The following is a 24,650-nucleotide window of genomic DNA, read 5'->3' on the forward strand; positions in this document are numbered from 1 at the left end:
TGCAGATGAGCAAGTGTGCGATGGGAGGGCCCAGGGGTGAAGTGTGCTGCTTCCTGCTGGGACCTCGGAAACCCATGCCCGGCAGGGTCACTGCCTCAGCCCCTTCCCTCCCTTTCTTTTCTAAGAAAAGGACCCCCATCCCTGCATACAACACAAAAGGCCATGAAAGTTCCTCCCAGCTGCTGCCCCGTCCTTTCAGCCTGAGCAGCAGGAAGGCGAGGAGGGCTGGCCTCAGGAGAGGAGCCTAGGGTGCCATGTGGGGTGCTGGAGCGGCGGTGGGGGCCCAGGCCATAGAAGGAAGACCCAGGAGGAGTTATGAAAACTATCTCACAAAGCATCCGAAGGCATTTGCTTTTACACTTTGAAAACCAAAGATGCAACCACTCCTCTTCCCGCTTGGAGCCAGAGTGGAGTGGGGTTTATTGCTTGGAAGGAGTCCCAGGGAAATGGGGGAGGCGGCAGGCGGGGGCAGAAAGCCCCTCCAAATGCCCCACCTCCCTTGCTCACAGAGCTTATTCCCCAGTCCAGATCCCCTTCACCCCCCACCCGGACCCATGCTGGGAAAAGTGTCTCATGGCAAAATGGCCTCAAAGCCAAACCAAACACTCTGAGTGTTCCCAGGCTCCGCAGATGGCTGGCACCGAGGGGCCCAGTCTGCTCTGAGCCGAGGGGCTTCTGGAGTGGGGAAGGACCCTCTGCCCGAGGGAAGGCAGCAGCCTCGTTCTAGCCAGCCCTCTGTTCCTGCTTGCCACGTGACTCTGGGCAAGTCCTGTCCTCCAGGCCTCAGTTTCCCCAGGTGTACAATGAAGGAGCCTTGGACTTCTAAGTGTTTTCTAGCAGCAGAAGCCAGAAGGTAGAAGTCCAAAGTATAAAGCACAGAAAAGCAGGCTGGTGCTTGAGACAGTGTCAGCTGTCTGTCCCCCAAGACCCCTTCATAGGGCTTCCTGGAGCAGGTGGCCAATCTTGGCATCAGAGGGTCTCCAACAGCCATCCAGGCTGGGTTCTGGGAATCTTGGGGCTGTGGCTTTCTTGCCAACACAAGGGGCTGCTGGGTTGTGTCCTGGGTGGCTTCTGAGCAGGCTCTAAGGAGACAAGGGGAGATGGAGCCTGGGACAGCAGAGCCTGGTGCCAGGGGGCCCTGGTGCTGGGGGGCCCTAATGCCAAGGGGCCCTGATGCTAGGGGACCCTAATTCTGGGGGGCCTGGTGCCAGGTGGTCCTGATGCTAGGGGGCCCTGACGCTGGGGGTGGAGGTCTCAGTGCGATCCTGCTGGAGGAGACCTCACTATGGTTCCAGCCCGGGCCTGGCCTCTCTGGGCCAAGCGCGCCAGACACGGGCAGAAACGTAAGTGACTATAGAAAACCTGGGCAGTAAACTATCTGATCTTCCTTTTAGTCACATTTTTTTTTCCTGACATATCTCCTCAGGCAAGGGAAACAAAAGAAAGAACAAACAAATGGGACTACATCAAACTAAAAAGGTTTTACACAGCAAAGGAAACAATCAACAAAATGAAAAGCAACCCACTGAATGGGGGAATATATTGCCAATGATACATCTGATAAGAGGTTAATATCTAAAATTTATAAAGAACTTACATAACTCGACACCAAAAAAATTAAACAATCCAATTAAAAAATGGGCAGAGGACCTGAATAGGCACTTCTCCAAAGAGAACATGCAGATGGCCCATGGACATATGAAAAGACGCTCAACGTCACCAACGGTCAGAGAAATGAAAATGAAAACCACATGAGATATCACCTCCCACCTGTCAGAATGGCTATCATCAATAAGTCAACAAACAACAAGTGCTGGCGAGGATGTGGAAGAAACGGAACCCTCGTGCACTGCTGGTGGGAATGCAGATTGGTGCAGCCACTGTGGAGAACAGTATGGAGGTCCCTTAAAATATTAAAAATAGGACCACCTGATGACCCAGCAATTCCAATTCTGGATATATATTTGAAGAAATCCAAAACACTAGTTCTAAAATCAGGCACCCCTATGTTCATTGCAGCATTATTTATAATAGCCAAGATGTGGAAGCAACCCAAGTGGGTAAAGAAGAGGTGGTACGTATATAAAATGGAATATTACTCGACCCAAAAAAACCCGAAATTTTACCATTTACACCAACATGTATGGACCTAGAGGGTATTACGATAAGTGAAGTAAGTCAGACGGAGAAAGACAAATATCATCTGATTTCACTGATATGTGGAATCTAAAGAACAAAATAAATGAACAAACAAAACAGAAACAGACTCATAGATACAGAGAACAAACTGAAGGGTGCCAGATGGGAGGTGGGCTGGGTGAAAAAGGTGAAGGGATTAACAAGCACTAATTGGTAGTTACAAAATAGTCAAGGGGATGTAAAGTACAGCAGAGGGAGTATAGTCAATAATATTGTAATAACTACGTATAGTGCCAGGTGGGTACTAGAATTATTGAGGGATCACTTCATAAATTATATAATCGTCTAACCACTATGCAGTACACCTGAAACTAATATAAAGTAACATTGAATGTCAACTGTAATTGAAAAGTTAAAAAAAATTTTGGGTTTGCCTGCGGCTCAGCATCCCGGCATCTCAGGTCCACGGCAGCCTCCACCCCTTTGGCCATGTGGTTTTCTGTAGAAAGCCCTTCATCTCCCCTCAGACTCCAGGGTCACTTCTGACCCTCAGGGCCCCGAACCCCCAGCCCTCAGTGACTGATTCCCTTCGCAGGCAGCACAGGCAGATGGACTGTGGCTTCAGGGCTCTTTCAGTTGCAACATAGTGGGGAGTTGACCCTGCCCAGCCATGGCCTGAGCCTCTTCCTACTCTGGTCCCCACCAGCACTTAACACAGGGCTGGGCATCCGTCTGAGGCCAATGAGCTCCTGCTCAGTGGGGTGGAGGGCAGATATTGTGCAGCGCCAGCCCAGTGGCTCATTTAAGGCTGTGAGTCTTTGATGTGCCGAAGGCCCATGAGCAGCTCCTGCTGTGAGGGGGGCATCTTAGACCAGACGCTGAGAGTCAAAGGCTCACCGCTGGCCACCAAGCCTGGAGACAACTGGTACCACTTTACAAGCACCATCTCGTTGATCCTCTACGCCTCAAAGCAAGTATGAGGCGCAGGGCTTAGGATCCTGTTCTACCTGAATTTGTCTGTGCTTTTACTCACTGAGGGAGCTGCTTCCCATTTCTCAGGGGGCATCTTCTACCTCTAATAGACGGGGTCCTGGCCGCTAGCCGATCACCCTGCCTAGAGAGAGGTCGGGGCTCTGCTAGGAGAAAGCAAAGCTGGAGGGCTTCAGGCAGGAAGGGCTGGCCGGCAGGAGGGGCGCAGAGCCCGCCCGGAGCCCAGGGGCTGGAGCCCTGGTCCTCAGCTCAAACTTCAGAGGAAGCTGAGGGCCAGACGGCAATGACCCCTGTCCTGCACCCCCTACCTCTACATGGTGGCACCCACAATGCTCTGTGTCCATCACATACTGATGCCCTCTTCTTGCTTCAGGCCATGCCCAGCTCTGGCAGCACCTGCCCCCTCATGACTGTCCTTCCAATCCTGGTGGCCCAGCACCCTGCTCCCTTGTTCATTCAAACCTCTACCCCACCACACACACACACACACACACACACACACACACACACACACACCACACACACACCCTGTGGACTCGGAGAACCATAGAGCTGGCATGGCCTTCAAAGACCAGTCAAGGCCCTAACAGCACAAAAGGAGAAACTGCCACAGGTCCTAGCTCGTTGGGCGGTGCTCTGCTCAAGGCCAGTATGGGGACAGCCCTGCCCTGCTGCCCTGCCCGGCTCTCGGATGTGGAGCCCTCTGCCGCCGGTGTGCAGCCATGTGCGGACACAGGCTCAGCCCTTTCCACGGGTCCCCATAAATCATCCTGCCACGGGCTGCTGCTTCTCTAAACTTCCTCCCGTGTGTTTACATCTCGGGTAATGAGGGGCAGGGGGAGGCCAGCCTGCTCCAGGTGGTATCCTGCCCAGGCGCTTGCAGCCCCTACCCTGGCTCTCGCCCTCCTCTCCCTCAACACACCCTCAGCGAGGCCTCCAGGGACGCACAGAAGTCCAACCCAGATCTGGCCCCCAGGGGCTCCCAGCCTAGAAACGCAATCTAGAAATTGCAGTCTGTGTGACTACTTCAGGATCAGACACCCACAGGCGCTGCAGGAACGCAGGGGAGGGGGCAGCAGGGAAAGCTAGGGCAGGAAGGGAGAGTTCAGTGAGGATAGGGAGACGCTCGCCAGGTGAGGGTGGCAAGGGCGTCTTCATGATGGTCGAATGACTGTGACCCTTAGCATTAGACAGACTCCACACCTGACTTGCTGTGTGGTCTTGGGCAAGTTACCTGACCTCGCTGAGCCTCAGTTTTCTTATTCATCAAACAAGGGCTCCTGAGAGGACTGAGGGACATGGTGAATGTAAGAGCCTGGCACAGAGCAGGAGCTCACAAATGTCCACTGGCACCCACCCCAGCCGGGAGAGAGGCAAGTACAAAGGCGGAGCTGGGGGCTTGGCACAGTCCATTGAGAGGCAGCCCAAAGCCTGGCACAAACAGGGCCCTCTATCCCTTGGGAGGAGGGGCAGTGGGTAAGCAGGAAAGGGGTGACAGGCACTGCATCTGGGCAGAGCTGCAGGAAGTTAACCTGGTGGTGGTGGGAGCTACAAGGAATCTGAATCTGAGGAGCAGCAATGTGCTAGGACCAGGAGGCCTGTTAGGACCCTGTTGCAGGATCCCTGGTGGAAGGTGAGCTGGACAGAGAGGAGGGGATGGAGAAGATGAAGAGGAGGGGTTGGAGGGGATGGAGAGGAGGCGGTGGAGAGGAGGGGATGGGAGGAGGGAATGGAGGGGAGGGGATGGGAGGAGGGGATGGCTCTAGTGGGATTTAGGGGAAAGAAAATGAGAAAACTGAATGGAATTAAAGTCCCAAAGAAAATAATTTGGTTAGAAGGACTATAAATGGACCCTAGTCTCCCAGAGAGCTCTCCTCAGCCTCCTCTTGGAGAACTGGGGAACCTGAAGAGGACAGAGTGGGACCTGGGAGCCACAGAAGCTGTGCCTGCACCAGGCCGCCCTGGAGCCCAGGCCTGCTCCCTAAGAAGCAGGGAAACTTTCAACAAACAGGCTGCCTGTTGGTGGAAACTTCCTTCTCCAACCCAACCAGATGGGAGAAAGTTACCCAACCATAGTTTACCTGTTGGGACCGGGAAGGCTCCCTTTCCAAAGAAAAGCTGTTTTCTTCTCCTGAAACCAGGCTCTGTGTTTCAGAGCTACGTGTTGTGAAAAGGAAACTGTTTTGGAGTCATTTGCCCAAATTTACCTTTCAGACATGGTTAGGGGCTGGGGGTCTCATGCTAGAGCTGACAGCCCAGCCTCCTGTCACCTTGGGGGCTGGACCCGCCACTGGCTGGGTCTCCTGGTCACTGGGCAGGTTGATCAGGGCTGCGGGACCCGCTGGATCAAAGCGCTTTAGGGGCTGCCGGGGCCTCCCCAGGCTGCAGGAAGCAGCTCAGCAACCCTATGCCCTCGCTCCAGGTCTGAAGGGGGCGGCCATGCTGGGCCCATGCTGGGCACGTGAGTCGAATGTGTTGCAGCCAATACAGCTGCAGCAGTGCCTCTGCCCAGGCAGGCCGGGCTGGCGAGGGCTCTGCAGAGAACATTTCCCAGGAACCCAAGTCAGGCGCTTTAAGCCAACACACAGCCAAAGGAACAATGGACTCGACTCTTGTTTGCTGGAAGTCTCTTTAAGACCGTGCACACCCTGCACTTTAAGAGAGTGGACTGGACTATGTCAACTTCATGTCGATGACTCAGACCTGGCTGCAGGAAGATCATGCCTGAATTGCGCAGGAGGCAGCTCCTGATTTCTGGGTGACCCCGACAAGCCCCCGCCCCGGGCCTTGGTTCAACATCTGTAAATGCAGAATGGGGTCTGCATTTTCCAAAGCTGCTCAGAAGAACCTCCAGTGCACATTCACCACGCGGCTCTCCAGGCCCCTGCATGTGCTGATTTGGGGGGTCTGCAATGGGGCCTGGGAATTGAATTTGTTTAACAAGGGCCCAGGGTGATTCTTTCTGGGAACTCTGAGGGGGTCCAGATGGAGACTCCTCGTCTCCGAGGGCCCACTGCGGGGGCACGATGCCCAGGGTGCGGCTTCCACAGAGAGAAGGTCTCTGCCTCTCATTGATGGTCACTTCCTGGACATCTGGGTGCCCTGGGGACGCTGTTCACCAAATATGAAGATTCTTGCCCCAAAGTGGAATCTAGGGAGACCGCGCTGTACTGAGCCTGCAGCAGGAGAGGTGGGAGGGCAGGAGGAGTTTGGTGACAGCCAGGCAGATGTGGTGCAGGGTGGGGGGAGGGGCACACAGGCAGAGGATAAGGAGGTATCAGTGTAGTAGAGGGATTTCTGCACCTGCCCATTTTTAAAGAGGTTTATCACGAACTCCCCATCCCCTTCTGAGACGGAGCCCACAGCCTCAGGGTGCCAGGTGTCCTCTGCCATCTCCCTCTTGCAGCCTCCCTGCCAGGGTGTCAGCCACTGAGACCTCCAGGCACAGGGAGCTCACGGCCTTGGCTGTAGCCAGCCTGTTCCATTTCCTCATGGCTCCCATGGAGCCCGCTCTGCACACCAGGTTCATCCCAGGCAATCAAGGGCAAAGCAGACTTTTGTCCATGGCACTTGAAGGAAGCTTCTAGTCCCTCGCCTTTAAAATGAAGAAAATTACACTTGCTCTCATTCTGAGGGTAACAATGAAAAGTGAGATGTGCGTGTGCTCTATCAGCCTGAAAGATGAACAGGAGGTCCTTTGGGGATGGGAACAAGACAACGCTAAGGTTTCTGCAGGGCTTGTGGGTGACAGTGTGCCTGGCTCCGAGGGGCCTGAGGCTGCCTGGAGAGATGCCCAGCTCCCAGCAGACCTGCCCCTCCCCAGCTCACCTGTCCTCGATGCGGACCCAGAGGTCATTGAACTGCCGTGGCCGCTGCTGTTTATTCTGCCTCTTGTGCCACTTGTTCTGCCGCCCAAACTCCTCCAGCTGGCTGAGGCTGTCGGGGAGCAGGAGGTGTGGGGATAGGGCTGGGTCCTCCTCCTCAGGCGGGGCGGTGGGGGTCACCGAGGGTGCTGCGGGGACGGCAGCAGCAGGGGTCACGGGGGCCGGGCTCGCTGAGGTCCTCTCGGATGGGGGTGCAGGGCTCCTGGCGGCAGGGCTGGAAAGGGCGACAGCTCATGAAGCTCACATGTTGCAGCGTGTCATTCATGTGTGACAGGGGATGCAAATCAATGGGTGAGCTGTTGTGGCAAGAGAAGATGCTAGCATGCCTCTCCTGGGCCCGGTGAGGATAACCCAGGGCAACCAGTGTCTGGGGCTGAGAGACGGAGCTTTGACTCATTCTTTCATTTATTGACTCAATATATATTGAGCATCTACCTTGCACTTTTCTAGGAATTGGGCAGAAGCAGTGACCTAAACAAAGTCCTGCCCTCTTACCAGTAGAGCTAACAATCTGAAGCAGAAAATGGAGAGTAAGACATAGAGGATGTCAGATGGTGATGACTGCTGGGGAGATCAAGCAGAGACAGGGGAGAGGGTGGGGGTGGGGTGCTGGGTGGGGAAAATGGTCTGGTCACTGCCGGGTGCTGCCGGGTGATGTCTGAGCTCAGACTACTAGGAGGTGAAGGAGTGAGCCATGTCCTTGGCTCTGGGTCTCATTTATTCAACAAGTTCAGGATGAGGGACTTGGGGTGAGTTACCTAACTTTGCTGTGCCTTAGTCTCCTGCTCTGTAACATGGGGATATTACAGCCTGTACCTGTAATATCCCCATTAGGATTATGTAGGTGACTGGCAAATAGCAAGCAGCTGAAACAGTTAGGTAATTAATATTATTAATTAGCCCGGCCAGCGTGGCTCAGTGGTTGAGCATCAATCTATGAACCAGGAGGTCATGGTTCGATTACCGGTCAGGGCACGTGCCCAGGTTGTGGGCTTGGTGCCCAGTGTGGGGCATGTAGGAGGCAGCCAATCAATGATTCTCTCTCATCGTTGATGTTTCTATCTCTCTCTCCCTCTCCCTTTCTCTCTGAAATCAATAAAAACATATTTAAAATATTATTAATTAAATATTAACATTGTTGCTTGTGTCATTCAGCCAACTACCCATTCATGCATTTAACACACCTCCCTGAGCACCTTTTCAGGGAGGCAGGACAGTGTTAAGCAGAAGAGAGCTCAAAGTGGAGACTGACAGACATGGGCGCACATCCTGACTCTGCCACTTACAGGCTGTGTGACTAAGACAGGTGACACAACTGTCTCAAGCAGCAGTCAGCTGCAAAACGGGAGTGGAAATGCTACTCACTTCATGAGGATGGTCACATGCCTGGCACATAACAAGCCTCTCTGTGATGCTGGCCAGCAAGCAAATGAGCCTGGCCGGTAGCAGGCGCTAACGCATCCACCTGGGTGTGAGTAATTCACATTCCCTACAGAGGTGTACACAGACACCCCTTAGCCTGGGCGCATCCTCTGCACCTCTGCTTTTATTCTCTCCTGTCTGTGGCCCAAACAGAATCCCAAGGGGCCATCTGTCTCTGGGAGAAAGTTGGCCACAGTCTCAGGAGCTGCAAAGGTTAGGTGGCCCCCAGGGCAGCGAGCAGCCTGTACACTCCCGTGTGCACAATGGGTGAGGGAGAGAAGGCCATCAGCTCAGCCTGTCCACCCCCAGCCCCCACGGCAACTCCAGATTCCCAGGGTCCAGGAGATGCCGCAGATGCTGGGGAGATAATTCAAAACAGGCAGACAAAACGATGGCTCCAGGAAGCACCTGTGGCCATGATGGCTTTTATTGTTGGGGCCTCCACAGCAGCCCTGCTCCTTCACTCCACCTGCAGGATTTCAGTCTGCACTCAGAGACCAGGCTGAGAGCCCTAGGAGCTGGGTCTGGGGTGGGGAGTCGGGGGTGGGGAGAGGAGAAGGGGACCCTCCTGCAATGCCTGGGATCTAGATGAATAGGAGCCGAGGCGGCCTCTCCAGCCTGCCCCCTCCTCCACCCATCCCTACCCTGACCTCAGATACAATGAGCTTCAAGGTGAAGGGGGAGCTTGAGTAATACTCTGTCCCCAAGGCTCCCTTGTCCCTTACCCCTCAACACATGCCTGCCCAGCCTAGCACCATCTGACTGTACTGTGCTTAAATGTTCAGGAAGAGCAGTCTTGTCAGGCTGGCTCAGAAGATGAGAAGAGGAAGGAGCCCAGAAAGTTTGTAGTCCACCTTGACCCCCAAGTCGGACACAGGGGGTGGTTAGGAGCTTAGGGAGGCCCTAGACTGCCATTTACTTGAGCTGTGTACCCTTCTGAGATGACTTCACCTCTCTGGGCCTCAGGTTCCTCAGTTTTAAGATGAGGATACTCGTAGTTCCTACCACACATGACTGTCATGAGGATTCAGTGAGTTAGAAACGCTTAGAGCCTGGTACACAGTGAGCTACTACAAATATTAACTATGATCATTCAGGCTTCTTTTGGACTCTGGGTCTTGTAACGTCAGGGACGGGGGCCCAAATCACACTGTGGTCACCCTTGTGGGCTGGTGAGGAGGGTTCTTTCATGAAGGCTGGGCGGAGCATGGGCTGCATGGGACCCCTGAGCTCGAGGATCCTGTGATTGACCCCGGAGCTGCCCAGCATGCTGACACCTCTGTGGTTCCATGCCTGGTGCTGGCACTATGGGCCACACAGGGACCCAGCTGACCCCAGCCTTCGGGCAGCTCCTGGGAGGGAAACCCCCCACAGGAAGAGAGGATGCCATTATGTGGCTCTGTGAGTGGAGTGGTGTGCTCTAGCAGGACAGTCGAGGCGATGGGCACGGCCAAGAGGCAGCACTGGGAAAAGTATGGTCAGGGAACGGTGAGGACCAGGTGGGGGTGGGGCTGGGACACAGGAAAGAGGCTAAGCCACTGCTCACCCTGACCATGGCCCCATCTCAGTTCAGAGCCCCAGCATCCCCCAAGTCCTCTAGGCAGCCACCCAGGCATCCTATAGAGCCCTTCTGTCCCACCTGATCACCAGTCTCCAAATCCTGAACAACTCTCAAAATTTAACCCTCCTCCCATTCCACCATCTCTGCCAGGCCCGCCACCCTTCCCTCCTGCCAAGGCTGTGCTCCAGCCTGCTGTCCAGTCTCCCCACCTCCAGCCTAGCTTCTCCTCTCTTAGGTGCCTGGGTAAGGTCAGTGCCTACAAGTCCCCATCTCACCAGATGGCCTGAGCAGGGAGGCAGGGAGCAGCCCGCCATGCAGCCCACGATCAGTCCTGGCCCGTGGACCTCCAGCAGCAGGCCAGCCAGCCCGCCCCCCCCCCCCCACCGGTGCAGACATCCCACTGCTTACCTGTGGATGGTCTGCCCTGCGGGTGTGTGCTCCACCTCCAGCCCCGCCTGCCGGAGGACGTCAATGACTGTGTTGTTCCCCAGAAAGTGACCTGGAACACAAGAGACAAGTGGGCTCAGCTGTATGCCAAGATACCAGTGACTTACACCAAAGCCGAGGCCCAGAGCGGTACGGCATGTCAGGAAGATGTCCTGATGCCACCTTGCCTGGGTCCAAATCCTGGCTCTGGTGGTACCTTCTTGTGCCTCAGTCCTCCCCTCTGTAAAGTGGGCACGATTGTGATAGCAACCTCCAGAGTGGCTGTGGGGACCGCAGGAACAGTGCTGGCATGCAGTGAAGGCTCAGTGTGTCCCATGGCATCGCTGTGCCTCATACCATGAAGCTGACCCAGCCTGGAATGTGCAGGTAGGGACAGCCTACAGCACTCCATTGGTGGGGGGTACATTTATGAGGCTCTTCTCTGAAGCCAGCCTGTGCTAGACACTGAGAATACAGGTCTAAATCCCATAACCCGCAGCCCAGCTGAACAGGTACCACCCTCCTTCAGTGGGACGCAGGCCTGAGGTCTGAGAACACAGTGAGGTTCCAGTTAGGAAGGTTAGAGAGGACTCTCGGGAGACCGAGGGACTGTGGAGACAGTGGCTGCTGGAAGTTTGCACCCTGTTGAGCCCCTCTTGCTCCCTGGGCTTCAGTCTCCTCAACCTGGTCAGTATGGGCAGAGTGGTGGTGGCCCCTGGCGCCCCCACCTATGTGCCCACAGGCAGCTCCCTTCTGCTCACCATTCATCCCGGAACCTGGGGGAAATCCCTGCATGGTTACGGTAATTGCCTGTGACGGGTGGTGACAGGTGGGAAGCTGGGAGGTCAGCATGTTGACAGCCCCAGGGAGGGCTGAGCACAGAGGGTGGACGGGCTGCGGGGGAAAGGAGAGACTCCAGCACAGAGGAAGCCAGGCTGGGGCTGCCCTGTGGCTGGAGTAGAGGGTGAGCCCGTAGTCCTTCACCAGCTGGCCCTACACTCGCCAGCAATTTCCCCACCCAGCAGTCTCTCTTGCCAGCCCGCCACAGTCCCTGAAAGCCACCTCTGGATCACTGCCCAAGATCACTGGGCCGGGATCCCCTACACTCACCCTGAGACCTTGAGCAAACCCATGAGGCTGGCATGCCTCCTTTCTCTCCATGTACAAGGGAGTGGGCTGCATGATACCCATGGCCTCCCCTAGCTCTCAGATTCCGTGAAGAAGGCTTTGACTCCAGAGACCTTTAGGAAAATGTGTCCTCCCTCCCTCCCTCGTTCCCTTTCTGCCTCCCTTTCTCCATCTATCCAGCTGACAAACGTGGAGTGAGAGCGTACCTAGTGCTGGACATGTGCACAGGTAGGGCCTGTTGCAGGCACCCACAGTCTCAAGAATGAGGCTCTTTTGATCCAGGCACCAACACTATGCTGAAGGAAGCTCACAGGAGGCATGTGATCCAACCTGGGATCAGGGCAGACTTCCTGGAGTGGCATTGCTGGCTGAAGGATGGGATAAGAGTTAGCTAGGTGAGGATGGGAGTGGGGTGGCACCGAAGAATGGCTGCCCAGGTAGGGGGAATGGCACGTGCACAGACAAGGAGGTAAGTGAGGCTTCTGGGAAGCCAGCTGCAGAAGACACTCTGACAAAGCAGGTACGACAGGCCCTCCCAGGCTCCGGTCCTGACCCAGTGCTGTTGAGGACAGAAGACCCAGGTTCCTGCCAAGGATGTGAGTCTCCACTCTAATCCTGAGCAAGTGGCTTCTCTGAGCCCAGCCTGTCTTCCTGAGTGTCACATAGGCACATCTCCCTCTGGCCACAGCTCCCTCTGGCCACCTGGGCAGCTCTAAAGCCCTAATGAGGCAGAGGAGGGAACGCCCTTCTGAAGAGCCCAGCGCGCACGTCCAATGGATGGGCTGGGCTGGCCCCTGGCTGAGGCCACAGGCTCATCCCCACTCTTGCTTGTCCCAGAGCAGGACTGGGCGGGAAGGGGGACGGGGCGTGCAGCCTCCAGGGCATCGGTTGCAGGAACTCCTTGCTAGCAGCTCTTGGAATCCACACTTGGCAGAAAAGCCAATCCCTTCCCTGCCTCCATGGAGACCAGTTTAAAGACCAGGCTTCTAAGCCCAACAGTGGTCCACCCAGAGGATTTCAGCGCCGCCAGGGAAAACAGCCGCCTCGGGCTGCACAGGGGCAGCAGTGAGTCTTCACTGAGGGCCTTGCGGCTGCTCCTAACGCAGCATCCCTGGGGCTGGCGCAGGGGCACCAGCAGGGGCCAGGCCTTACAGGATGCCCACCGGACTCGGGGCATTTCCGGTAACTTTTCAGTGTCCAGTCGGTGCCCCATCTATTCCCTCCACCGCAGCCATTTCAGGCCCTAATTGTGCAGCATAAGACCCCAAATAGAAGACTTTAGATACTTGAAGAAGTTGGAAGCAATCAGAAAGGATGTTTTCAAATTGCCATCCACTCCTTCTGTATGCCAACCTTCACCCTCACCTCCTCCCTCTTGTCCCTCCCCTGCACGAGGCTGCTCCTTTTTTAAAAAAAAAAAAATAATAATATTTTTATTGATTTCAGAGAGGAAGGGAGAGGGAGAGAGAGAAACATCAATGATGAGAGAGAATCATTGGTCAGCTCTTTTTTGCATGCTCAGCACTGGGGATTGAGCCCACAACCCTGGCATGTGCCCTGACCTGGAATCGAACCCTGACCTCCTGGATCATAGGTCGACACTCAACCACTGAGCCACGCTGGCTGGGCATGAGGCTGCTCCTTGCACAGCTCCAGGAGGTGCCCTTTCCATGCAGGCTGTGCCCCAGGACCACACATGCAAGCCATTCACACCCACCACCCCAGTCCCATCCCATTCTTTAGGACTTGGTTTCACAGGATCACACAACTCCGTTCTGCCCTGAACCACACTCCTCTCACTGCTCCCTGTTTGTCCTATTGGAGAAAGGGGGTCCTCTTTCTCCTGCCCTATAAATATGGGGACCCTGGGAACTCTGTCCATGGCCCTCTTTTCTTTTCACGCTACGCACAGTTTGTGGACAAATCATCCACCATATGGTGTCAGTTACTATGCAGTGCTGACCTCTGGAACTGCAGCCCCTGCTCAGACCCATCTGTCCAATGGCCTGCTGGAATCTGCACCTAACATCCCCCAGAGCCAACACAATCAGATGGGCCCTGTCTTGACTCCTTTCTCTTCCTCCTCATCCCCATCCGTTCAGTCATCAGAATCCCCCCGATTTTACCGCCTAACCATGCTGGACTGAAATCACTGCCCACACCATCTGCCCTTGTCCCTGCCAGGCCACCATCCTCGCTGCAGCTGGGATGCTCTTCCCATACCCAGAGCTGCCTCTGTCAGAGCATGTTCCCAACAAGCTGCTGGATGGGAGACTGTGAAAGGACAGGGGACATACCTGATTCATCTTTGACCCAGGGCTGAGCCTAAGTCTGGCTCACAGTGGCGGCTTCATGATTGTTGAATGAATGAGTGACAAAAACTGCTACTCCATATCCTTTCCATGATCTCATCCAATCCCCAGGAGGCCTGAGCTCATGATCCCCTCCCCTCTGCTTGTAGCCTGGGCCGGCCCTTTGGTGTTGTTCATGCAGATTCCACCAATCCCAAGAGCTTGGCTCCTGAACCTGCCCCTGGCCCAGTGCATGTTGTCCCCAAGGGCTGGCAGACAGGGCCTAGGCTTGCCTCCAAGACCGGAAGTCCTGAGACCGGTGCCACACCCACCCTGGAACCTGCGGGAAGGTGTGGACAGTTTCCAAAGGGGCCCCGGTGTTGGGGGTTAGCCTGCATGGCTTGCCCAGCTCCCGGGTCTCCTGGCCACCGCTCAGCAGCTCCTGCCAGCACTGACAGCTGTGCTCTGGCCAGCTCTCTGCAGGAAGGCACGTTCCATTTCATCTGCGGAGGCCACGTGGATGAGGAAAGGACGGAAGAGAAGGAGGACAGTGGGGGATGGGGCCCACAGAGCCACAGACAGTGAGGGAGACACACAGAGAGGCAGGGAGGGGACAGAGATGCTCACAGGGACACCAGGAGCTCCAGGCGGAGAAAGACAGTGGCGAGGAGGAGAGGGGGGCCCAGGCCCAGGCAATGAGAGACAGACAGCGACACAGACAATGGTGGGAGAGAAGGCAAAGGAGAGACACCCAGACAGAGAGTAAAAGATAGAAAGAGGCAAGGATGGGGAAGTGAGATACAAAGAGACAGAGACAGAGAGAAAGGCTGAAAGAGGAGAGAGGAGAGAGGGAACCCCGAAATGGAAACAAGGAGCCCGGTGGAGGAGAGACTAACCCACTGAGGACATCAGGATGGCTTCCTGGAGGAGGGGCCCGGGTAGCCAGGACTCCCAGGATGGGATTCGGAGAGAGATGCAAGGAGCAAAGGCCTGGGGGAAGAGTAAAGGTCTGGAGAATGTGGGGCTGCTTTGGTGTCGCCTCACTGACTCTGCAAGCCAGACTGCACGTACAGGGCATTCAGATACAAACGGGAAGGTGTCCTGCTCTGAGCGGGCACAGTCCCACCATGTTTTAGTGCAGAGAAAAGGGCTCCTCTTTCCCCCGGGCCCAAGCAGGCCTGTGCCAGAGCACAAGGCTCAGTGAGCACAGGCTGGGCACCGCCCACCAGCCCCAATTTACCCTCCAGCACAGAAAGGCCAGGTGGGACAGACAGAAGAATCCTATTGCTGGGTTAGGGCAGAAAACCTGGCTCAAAGGCCATCTGGTTGTGTGACCTTGGGCAGCTTCATTGTCTGCTATGTGCCTCCATTTCCCCAAATGGTCCAGAGGTCCTCCCACCTCTATGATTTCATCATCGGATGACCTGAACACAAACTACTACTTAGTGAGCCCCCCGGGTACACGAGGCGTTTCCAACATTGTTTCATTCCATCCTCATGGCAGCCTTCGAGGTCCCCCAGTTTCTGAGGGGACAGCACTCGCCCAGGTCACACAGCTGGTAAGAGGCGCAGCGATGTATGTCCTCACTCACCGCACATCCCTGCACACTATTCTGAAGTACGTGGCGGCTGCAAAGGATCCTGAGTTCATGTGTTGGGGGCAGGAAATTGTCAGAAACATGTGTACCTTCCAAGGTTCACCAGATCGGAGGGAAAGTGTGTGAGCGCTCAGCAAGAACAACCTGCCAATTAACAGGGTAATTTCAAGACAGTTGTTGGGGGGCCGGGTGGAGGGGAGGACCAGATGTTCCCACAAAAGCTCCAAAGTAACACGGGCTCCCCTCGGCCAGCACACATGTTTTCTCTCCCGTGAGTCCACTGGGTTTCCAGTTTTCTCCTCCTGGAAGAGGGATCCCGAGCCCATATTTATGTTCCGTCTGAAATTAATGCAAGGGAAACTTTCAAATGCTAATCTAGCTGCCAGGAGCAGCAGCCGGATGTCAAGCGACAGGGGTGTTTGTTTTCGTGAGGAAGTGTGACAGGAGGGCTGAATGGAGGGACCAGGGGAAGGACGGGCAACGGGGGGCCCCCTGGGGGCTTCTCATCTAGCAGAGCTTCCTTGCTCCTTCTCTGGGCCAGCCCAGGGCAGGGTGTGGGCTTGGACCGAAAGGACACCTCCTGCACCCAGTCTTGTGCCAGGGCCTGAGACACATGTCCCCACTCCGAGGCGATCACAGGGTGGAGAGGAGACAGGTAGCATGAGCCATGCAAGGAGGGAGGGACTCTATGTGGCTGAAGAGAAAGGGGCGGGACCCAGACTAGGAGATCAGTGAGGAGGGACCACAGGTGAGTCAATGGAAGGAAAGAAGGAAAGGCCTTCCCGACACTGGGCATTGCACATGCATGGGCACAAACGGAAAAGCGCGTGGAGTGCGCTGGCCACCAACAGTGGTTCTGGGTTGTTAGAGCAGAACGTGAAAGAGGAGGTGGGTAATAATGACAAGGGTTGGGGCAGGAGGTCTGAGTGGTGGCATTCTGAATCGAGGCAGGGTAAACTAAGGAGGTAGGTTTTAGCTGGTTCCAAAGAACACTTCCCCCAGGCAACTGTCCAGCTCTGCAGGGAGTGAGTGCCCCGTCTCTGGGGGTGTGCAAGCAGAGAGTCAATGAGTGCTTGTCAGGCCGGTGCAGAGGGGATTCAAACACCCTACAGGGAGCTGGGGCTGGCTGGGTGGCACCCAATTCTGCCCCCTTTACTGTTTGATCCTCGCTGGGGACTGTTAGAAGTCAGGGTGTCACAAATGGAAGAGCCCTGAGACTTCAGCTGGCAGTGCAGATCTGTCCTTAATGATGCAAAGATGGGTACTGAGAAAGCAACCCCCTACCGTTTTCCCAGCACTTAGATTGTACCCAACACTTTGATTCGTTTTCTCACTGAGCTCACAACAGTCCCACTGAGGCCAGCAGACTGTCTCAGGGTCACTTAGGCAGAAAGGGCAGAGCAGGGTTTGCCTGTGCTCACACAGATTGTGTCCATCTAAGGCACTCCTTGCCCAACCAGGGTAGCTCAGTTGGTTGAGCGTTGTCCCATGCACCAGGAGGTCACAGAGTTGATTCCCTATCAGGGCACATGCCTGGGTTGCAGGCTTGATCCCCAGTAGGGGACGTGCCAGAGGCAGTCAATCAATGTTGCCCTCTCACATCAGTGTTTCTCTCTCTCCCTTCCTCTCTCTGAAATAAATGAAAACATATTTCTTTAAAAAAGGGCACAAGGCAGGCTCCCTCTTGGGGCTGGAGCTGCTTCTGGGCTTTTGACACCCTAGATTGGGGGTTCCCTTCAGGACCTGTCCTAATTGTGCACTTCCTCTTAAAAGTATGCCCCTCCCCCCAAGTTCGCCCTCCAAGCCAACACTCTTGGTTCCTCTGAAATACCCATTTCCTTTGGACCAGATACTCCTTCAATCAGCATTGGGTTTAGAGGTGAGGACACAGGCCCTGGGGGTTTTGACTCACTCTGCGGGCTGGAGACAGCACTGCTTTCTCCTTTCTCCTTTCTCCAGGAGCCTTTACTGGGACCTCCCACAAGTCAGGCATGTGACCTGCAGGGGACAGTGCCCAGTCTAGGGCTCACCTCAGGCATGGTAACACCCTACAAGAGCCAGAGGCTCCCTTTCTAGAATCACAGCACCCAGGACTCCAGGAGAGCTCCCTGTCGGCCAACGATGTGGACAGGGATGGGGCCTACCCGCGCCTGAGCCTCACTGTCACTTGGAACTGAGACCAGTGGGGTTTCCCTGTAAGTCTCCCAGCTGAGTCCTCACAGGTCAGAGAGCCCTTCTGCTCCTCCCTGGGATGGCCCTGCTTTCTCCTGTGTGGGTCCTGTCTTTGGAGGAACGTGGGCTCAGAGGGGCCAGGACCCTGAAATAATAACAACACAGAGCTCACGTTCACCGAGGGATGGTGCTGCCCAGGCTCTGAGCTGCACCAGCACCAGCCCATGACTCCCGGGCTCGTGTCGCAGAGGGGAAATCTGCAGCCCAGAGAAGCCGGGCCGCCCAGGCTGCTTCCTCTAAGTGCTGGGTTTCCAACTCAGAGCCTGGCTCTGAAGCCCATGCTCTCAATCTAGGACATGCTCTTCCCTCCTGCCTTGCCCACACTGGCTAGATAGAGCGCTGGACCTAAGGCTGGCATTTCACCCATCCTGCTCACCGATGACACAGCCTTGGAGCTCAAGCCTGGAATGAGGACCTCTGTTCTTCTAGACTCTCCCCTGTTCCAGAGGCCAGGGCTGGCTCCTGTTAGGGACAAACTAGCAGATGGGATGTTCCTCTGGCTGGTTGGATGCCCTGCACGGGAACAGTGACTCTGGACAAGGGCTGCAGCCCAGAGTAGGTGTGCCATCTGCCAGATGTGCACGTGGTGGGGCACAGGGTCCTGTGAAGCATGCAGAAATTCTGAGATACTTCCAGACACTGTGGCCCTGCACTCCAGCATGGGGAGCATGGCTGGCCAGGGATGTTTGCCTGAGAGGGGAGAAAGCAGCTGGTGTGTGCTGTCCATTTGTTTCTAAGGTTGAAAAGACCCTACATGGGCCATGACTGCTCTTCTATATCCAATCATGAGCTCTGAAGGGCTTCCTTCTGTTCCTGAGGCCATGGAGTAAAGAGCAAGGGGGGAAGGAAGTGGGTGCGAGTCTTGTCCTGAGGACTATGGGATGATGAAAGAACTCAGAAGTAGCTGGACCTGCATCCAGGAAACTTCAAGTGGTCTCACCTCCTCCAGGGGAAGCCTTCTCTCACTCACTCTGCCTCCTTTCACTCAAACCTCTGTCAGGTATGTGTGGAATTGCTGAATGTTGGGGCTAGAAGGGATGCTAGCCCTCACCCTGTCTGGTGTCAGCCTGGAGACTGGGCGTGCTGGCTGTGGGGGTGCTTGGGGTAGCAGCTAGAGCCCCTCTGTCTCTTGAGCTCACACGGCCTGCCTATTATCCTGCTTTCTGCCAGGACCTCTGCTTCCTGTGGGGGCAGGTGCCAGTAGGCCGACATGAAGGAAGTTCCAGGTCTTGGAAGGCTCTTAGCTCCATACTCCTCCAAAGGAATCCAAGAGGGATTGAAGCAAACTAGGCCAGAACGTTAGAATGCTATGATGATAGACGATGGGATATGAGAACCACATGATCCTAAAACAATAGGATGCTTGGTTCAAAGGACTTTGCCATGTCAGAAGTTAGAATTACTTTCAGATTTTAGCACATGAGGGTTACAGGATGTGTGATAACCTGTGGTAACCTCTGGCTCTCAGAGTTCGACATGAATGAGGTCTCCCTTGAGTCTGGCTAAGTCTCCAGCCCAGCTCTGCCAGTTCTGACATTACTCATTCTGTTCCAGGCTGCAGGATGGTTGCACAAGTAAACACGTCCTGAGAAAGCCCAGTTCCCTGGAGCTAGGGACAAAATTGCCATTTTTGTCTATTGCCTGGGACTGAGCCACCCCTGCCCCCACTCCCTGAGGCTTGGGATGTAGGAGATGCCCTGTGACTGAATGGAATGAACTCGATTTTGGGTGATTTGGTCCTAGATGTCTTTATAGAACATTCCTAGGTGTTGGCAATTCTGAGGAGGTGTGTGCCTGCCCTGGAGTAGTTCATATACAGTGGGAGGCTCACTGAGCAGGGGGTACTAGGATAAATTCAGGAAGTGGCCTGGAGGGCAGCATCCTTATTTGCACCCCAGCTGTTCAGTGTTGCTGTAGGAAAGCTTACAAGCTGTGTCTTGAGATTACTGCAGGTTCACGGGTCCTCATTGCCAGCATCATCTGTGTTCTTGGCAGACAGAGCAGGTATGTGACAGGCATGTGTCCTAATTCTGATCCACAGCAGGCATCACTAATCAATCAGGGCCTCTTCTCTGCTGAGCTCTGATGTGTGTTATCAATCTTTACATCCACCCACTCCAGGTAGCCACTACCAATCAATCACAGTTGGCCCATGCTATGAAATCTATTTTACTTCTGGTCCATGTCAGTTCTTGTGGCCAGTCTCTCTTGAATTTGTGGCAAATGTTCTCTTCTCTTCACACCAAGAATCTCCCATCTTCCTGACTTTTCTCTGCAGATTACTTCACATTTTACTTTACAGAGTGGAGCTCTTATGAGAAGCAATCAGTTGAGACCTCTCTTGCCTTCTAGCCTGCTGGCCTGCTCTCTCCTTCCCTTTGATTACAGGGGGAGGATGTCCTCCTCTGCCGAAGGCCACACCCTCTGTCTGAGCTCTGGTCACTCACCTCCTGCCTCCTCAGAGCCCTGGGCCAGTAATTTGTTCCCACTCTCTCTCCTGTACTACCCTCCCTCTAACTCTAGTCTTTCCAGCGTGTGTTAAATATGCTCACTTCTCTCCTATCTGTAGAGAAGGTGGGTGGAATAATACAGTTACCAACTTTTTATTTTGCCAAGTAAGGACTTGAAAAGCCCCATTTGTCTTATATCACCATTATTTTTTCAAAAGAATAGTTAAACTTCAAACACAGTAGAAAAAAAGATCATTTCAGACTAAAAGATAAGCAAGCAAATTGCATAAACTTAGCTAATAAAAAATTCCCCAACTTGTACTTATTTTTCTCAGTTATTTGAAGATCAGAGGAAATCCAAAAACCCACCTAAGATCTTCGGGGGCCCTTCAGGGTCAGCTTGTCCCTCTGCAGGATCCTGGCAGTCGGGAATCTGACCTCCCCTCCCCCGGGCTGGCTCACTCCTCCACAGCAGTGGCTTGGTTCCTTCCAGAACAGTGATTTGTACACTCGTCACAGCTACCTCCCCGAGAGGCAGGGCTTCCATCCAGGCCCCCAGACGTCACCCAGGCCTGCTCCGAGTTTGCACATGTCTGCCCCCCAACCACCCCTGAACCTGCTGAAGGATTCTTCTGCTGGCCTCCAGAAAAGGCCAAATAGAAACATTGCAGACATGAGGAGAGTATTCTTTTGTGAGGTGCACCAGCTAAAAAGACAACCTCCCCACAAAATGGTCAGCATTTCTGGAAGTATCCAGGCAAGGGCACCTGCACAGGAGAAATGGCCAGGACCTGTACCCAAGAGGCCAGGACCCAGAGGTCTGCCTGCACGGCCTTGTGGAAGACACTCACCCTTTCCGGGCCTTGGTTTTCATCTGGAAAATGTGTGTATTAAAACCCATCTTGTGGTGTTACTGTGAAGATCAAAGGCAATGTAATCCAAGAGGATAGACTGATGGCTGACACACAGTAGGGGCTTTATTATAAGAATCCCTCCACCTTGGCACAGAGTTTTAGCCTGGTGATCTAAAATGAGTGTATCCAACATAATCGGATGAGACGGGCGTATTATCCCCATTTTACAAAGGAGAGGCTGAGGCCTTTGGAGGTGAGATGGCTTTCCCAGGCTCACTTAGGGGACGGTAGTAGAGCCACACTTTACACCCAGGCATCCTGACTCCAAAGCCCTGACCCTTTGCCCCAACTTCCCCTGTGGAGCAGCTCAGAGGAGGGGCCAGTCTGCCGTCAGCACTGGAAAGGTCTGGATAGGCACTGGGCGGGTGTGGGGAGTGGGGGAGAGATAGGCACTGGGTGGGAGGGCCAGGCTCCAGTGCCACTACCCACCGCCTTTCTTAGCTTGCGTGGCCCCTCCCCAGTGCACCAGAGCCTGGAGCCTTCAAGGCCTTCACTGGCTTCTGAGGCGAGCCTGTGGCAGAACCACAGCAGGGGCCCTGCTCAGACACCTGGCAAGGCTGGGCTAGCGTTGGGTGGGTGTCTTATAATTATGTTTCTGTTTCCCAAGCTATTTCCTGGGACACCCAGTGAAACTGGTTCTGGGAGACCTATGCTTGAGCAGACACACATGTGGGGGGTGGCTAGGCATATCTCCAGTGGCATAGACCCTCCCTCCCTTCCTTCCGCAGCCTTGGGGGCCCTGTGCCTTCTTTGAGGATGGGGCAGAGGATGGATAACAAGGGTCAGACTGACTTAGGTCCCCAGGACCCAATGATATGGGAAGGCCCGAGACGGAACCACAGAGGCACCCAGAGTTCATGGCCTTAAAGAGGCTGCCCCAGAGGCCCTGTGTGTCTGAGGCCATCCATGTGCCTCTCCTCATCCATGTGCTCAGGGCTGCAGAGGAGGGAACACAGGCACAGACAGATGAGCCCTAGCTCTTGCCCTTCAAGTATATGGGGTTGAATGGCAGGAGCAGGAGGCAGGGGGAAGGCAGACCTCAAACAGTGGACATGTCCCATAGCGTAATCAGGATCCTTCCAGGTTAGACCGACTGCTCGACTTGGTCTAACTCAGCCTGACCCAGGCAGACCCTGTGTGGGAAACGGTCCAGTGAAGGGAGGGGTGAGAGGGCAGTGGCTGTGAGTGCTCACCAGGCCTCTTGCTTAATTCTCATGAAACAGGAGGTGAACTTCATCAACCCAAACGGTGGTAACATGAAAAAATACATGTTTGTTGTAGCTCTGGAGCAAAAGCTGACTACTAAAGGAGGCAAATGCAATATCCTGGTCCCAACATGGACATCACTGTCATCAGCAGTGCCAGCACAGAGACAGGGAGAAAGAATTTGGAGAAGAAGAGGGATGGGGGGAAGGAACAGGGAGAGACGCTGAGCAAGCCCTGCATCTAGACATTGGGACTTCACTTTGTACAAAGAGGCCAGAGCCCCCGGGAGAAGCATCAAGTTCATGGTCCACATTGGGATAATAAACCTTGTCGTAATTATCATGATGATGATCATGATAATGACCATGATAATGGTAGCCGCCATTGTGAGTTCTTACTATATGGCAGGCTATTTAAATGTTGTCACTGATTTCTACAACTCTTCTCCAAGATAGATATTTTCAATTCATCGAATAGTTATTGCTATAACTCATAGAGGAGGACTTGAGCCTCTGAGAAATTACCACCCAGAGGTCATGCAGCCTGGATGGGGTTGGGGCTGAGATCTGGAGGCAGGTCTGGGGCATATCAGAGCCCACCTCCGCCCGCTGGGTCACATGGCCCTGGCTCTGCTGGAGGAGGCGGGGGGGGCGGGGGTCCAAGGCTGGGCTGGGTAGTGGGAGCAGGCTCAGTTCTGGGCTCCCAACATAGCCTCCTGGGACATGAAGGGGCCACAGAAGCTGTCCTGGCCTTGGCCGGAGCCACCCCCTTTGCCCACGGGGACTATAATGAAAAAACTCTTGACTAGAAGCATGAGAAGCACGTTGGGTCCCAGGTCTGCTGAGCACGTTGTAGCTTTCCCTGCCCCATTGTGGGCCTCAGCTTTTCCCTTTATGAAGCAGAGGTCAGGAAAGGGTTTAGCAAATCTCCCAGCCCTTAGGAATTCCGCAAATAATCCCTTCCCCACTCCGGTCCAAACCTGCTCCGAAGGCAAAGAAACAGATCTTGTCTTCGTTCTCCTGAAGAAGCGCCATGACCCTCTTCCCCATGCGCTCGTTCCGCTTGTAGATGAGCTCCTGGCGGAAGTAGCTGTCGATCTCCTGGGCTGTCACCTGCTCGTGTGGCGGGAGCGTGGTGTTGATAAAGTTGGGCAGCTGTAAAGGTAAGACAGAGGCTGCCTTCAGTTCTTTCTGGAGCAAGGTGGGCTTCAAACACACACACACACACACACACACACACACACACACACACACACACAGACACACACACAGAGACACACACACACACAGCCTAGGTGGGCGAGCAACTTACCTTTCTTATGTCCCCCCAGTGGGCTGTATGTTTTTCATCAGTTCCAAACCCTTTGAGATGAGTGTGGTTATTCCAGTTTTATAAGTGAAGAAAGCAAGAATGGAAAGGTCCAGAGACATGTGCAAAGACACACAGTTAGTGAAGAGGCTGAGCCAGGAAGAGAGCCCAGACTGCTGCCCTCCCACGTGTACCCTTCCGTGTCTCTGCCTCGGTGAACCTCAGCTTCCAGGCGTTGAGGTCCCAGGAGGTGGCCAGAGCTCAGCTGCTTCACTGCCCTCCCTTCGGCAGTCTGGCACTGGCACATCCGGGAAATTTTGTTCAGCAAGCAGGTGTGGATGGTCAGCTGAGCTGCATGGTGTAGCAGAAAGGCCATAGGGTATGGGTTTCAGGCCCTGTTCTGACACTGTGTGACTTTGGACAAGTTACTTAACTTTCCTGAGCCTCAGTTTCCTCAGTTGTAAGATGGGGCTGACAATATTTTTTGGGGTGGTTACATGAGATGATGGCTGCTCTCATGAGCCACATTCAGCCCACTCCATCCTGCAGAGATGAGAGCAGAGGTCCTAACTTGGGTTTTCCCAATGCCTGAGCCTTGTTGCCACCACTGTCTCTCCATCCCCAGCTGCACCACTTCCTGGGACATAACCAAACTCCTCCATCCTTCTTAGAAACTTCAATTCCAAGACACGGCTTCCTTCCATAGTGGTGGCTTGTTTAGCAACCTGGCCTGGAACTATACCGATTTCTCAGCTCTGGGCCCACTGTCCACACCCAGCCACGTGACCTGGGGCCAGCATCACTGACATGCTCTTGAACTAGGCAGAGAGCAACTTGAGTTCAGGGGAAGAGCCTTTATCAATGCCTAGAACAGAAGAGGCATCCAGAAGAGGGTTCTGGAACTTTGAACATAGAGCTGTGTTGTCCTTCCTGACCACATGGCCTTCTGCATTCTTCCCTTCCCGGCATGTTGTCTTTCCATTTGGGTGGCGGGTTCAGATGTCCTGCACCGTGGCCTGCAACATGTTGATGTGACTTAGAGGAAGCCATGGCCATGGAGGAAAGAGAACAGACCTTCTCTTTCCCCAAACCTGTCAACGT

General features: G+C 54.5%; 1 protein-coding gene across 1 annotated transcript in view; it reads right to left on the bottom strand.

Annotated features, from left to right (window-relative positions):
- The window catches only part of TRABD2B (TraB domain containing 2B), a 196,109-nt gene that overhangs the window by 4,148 nt on the left and 167,311 nt on the right, over nt 1-24,650 (bottom strand). The window contains exons 4-6 of the mRNA XM_079777617.1: nt 23,221-23,395; nt 10,405-10,495; nt 6,958-7,227 (exon numbers count right to left, since the gene is read on the bottom strand). Coding sequence (XP_079633743.1) covers nt 6,958-7,227; nt 10,405-10,495; nt 23,221-23,395 — 536 coding nt within the window. The remainder of the gene's footprint in view (nt 1-6,957; nt 7,228-10,404; nt 10,496-23,220; nt 23,396-24,650) is intronic.

This window comes from Cnephaeus nilssonii (genome assembly GCF_951640355.1).
Source record: "Cnephaeus nilssonii genome assembly, chromosome: 7".
Taxonomy (NCBI): Eukaryota; Metazoa; Chordata; class Mammalia; order Chiroptera; family Vespertilionidae; genus Cnephaeus; species Cnephaeus nilssonii.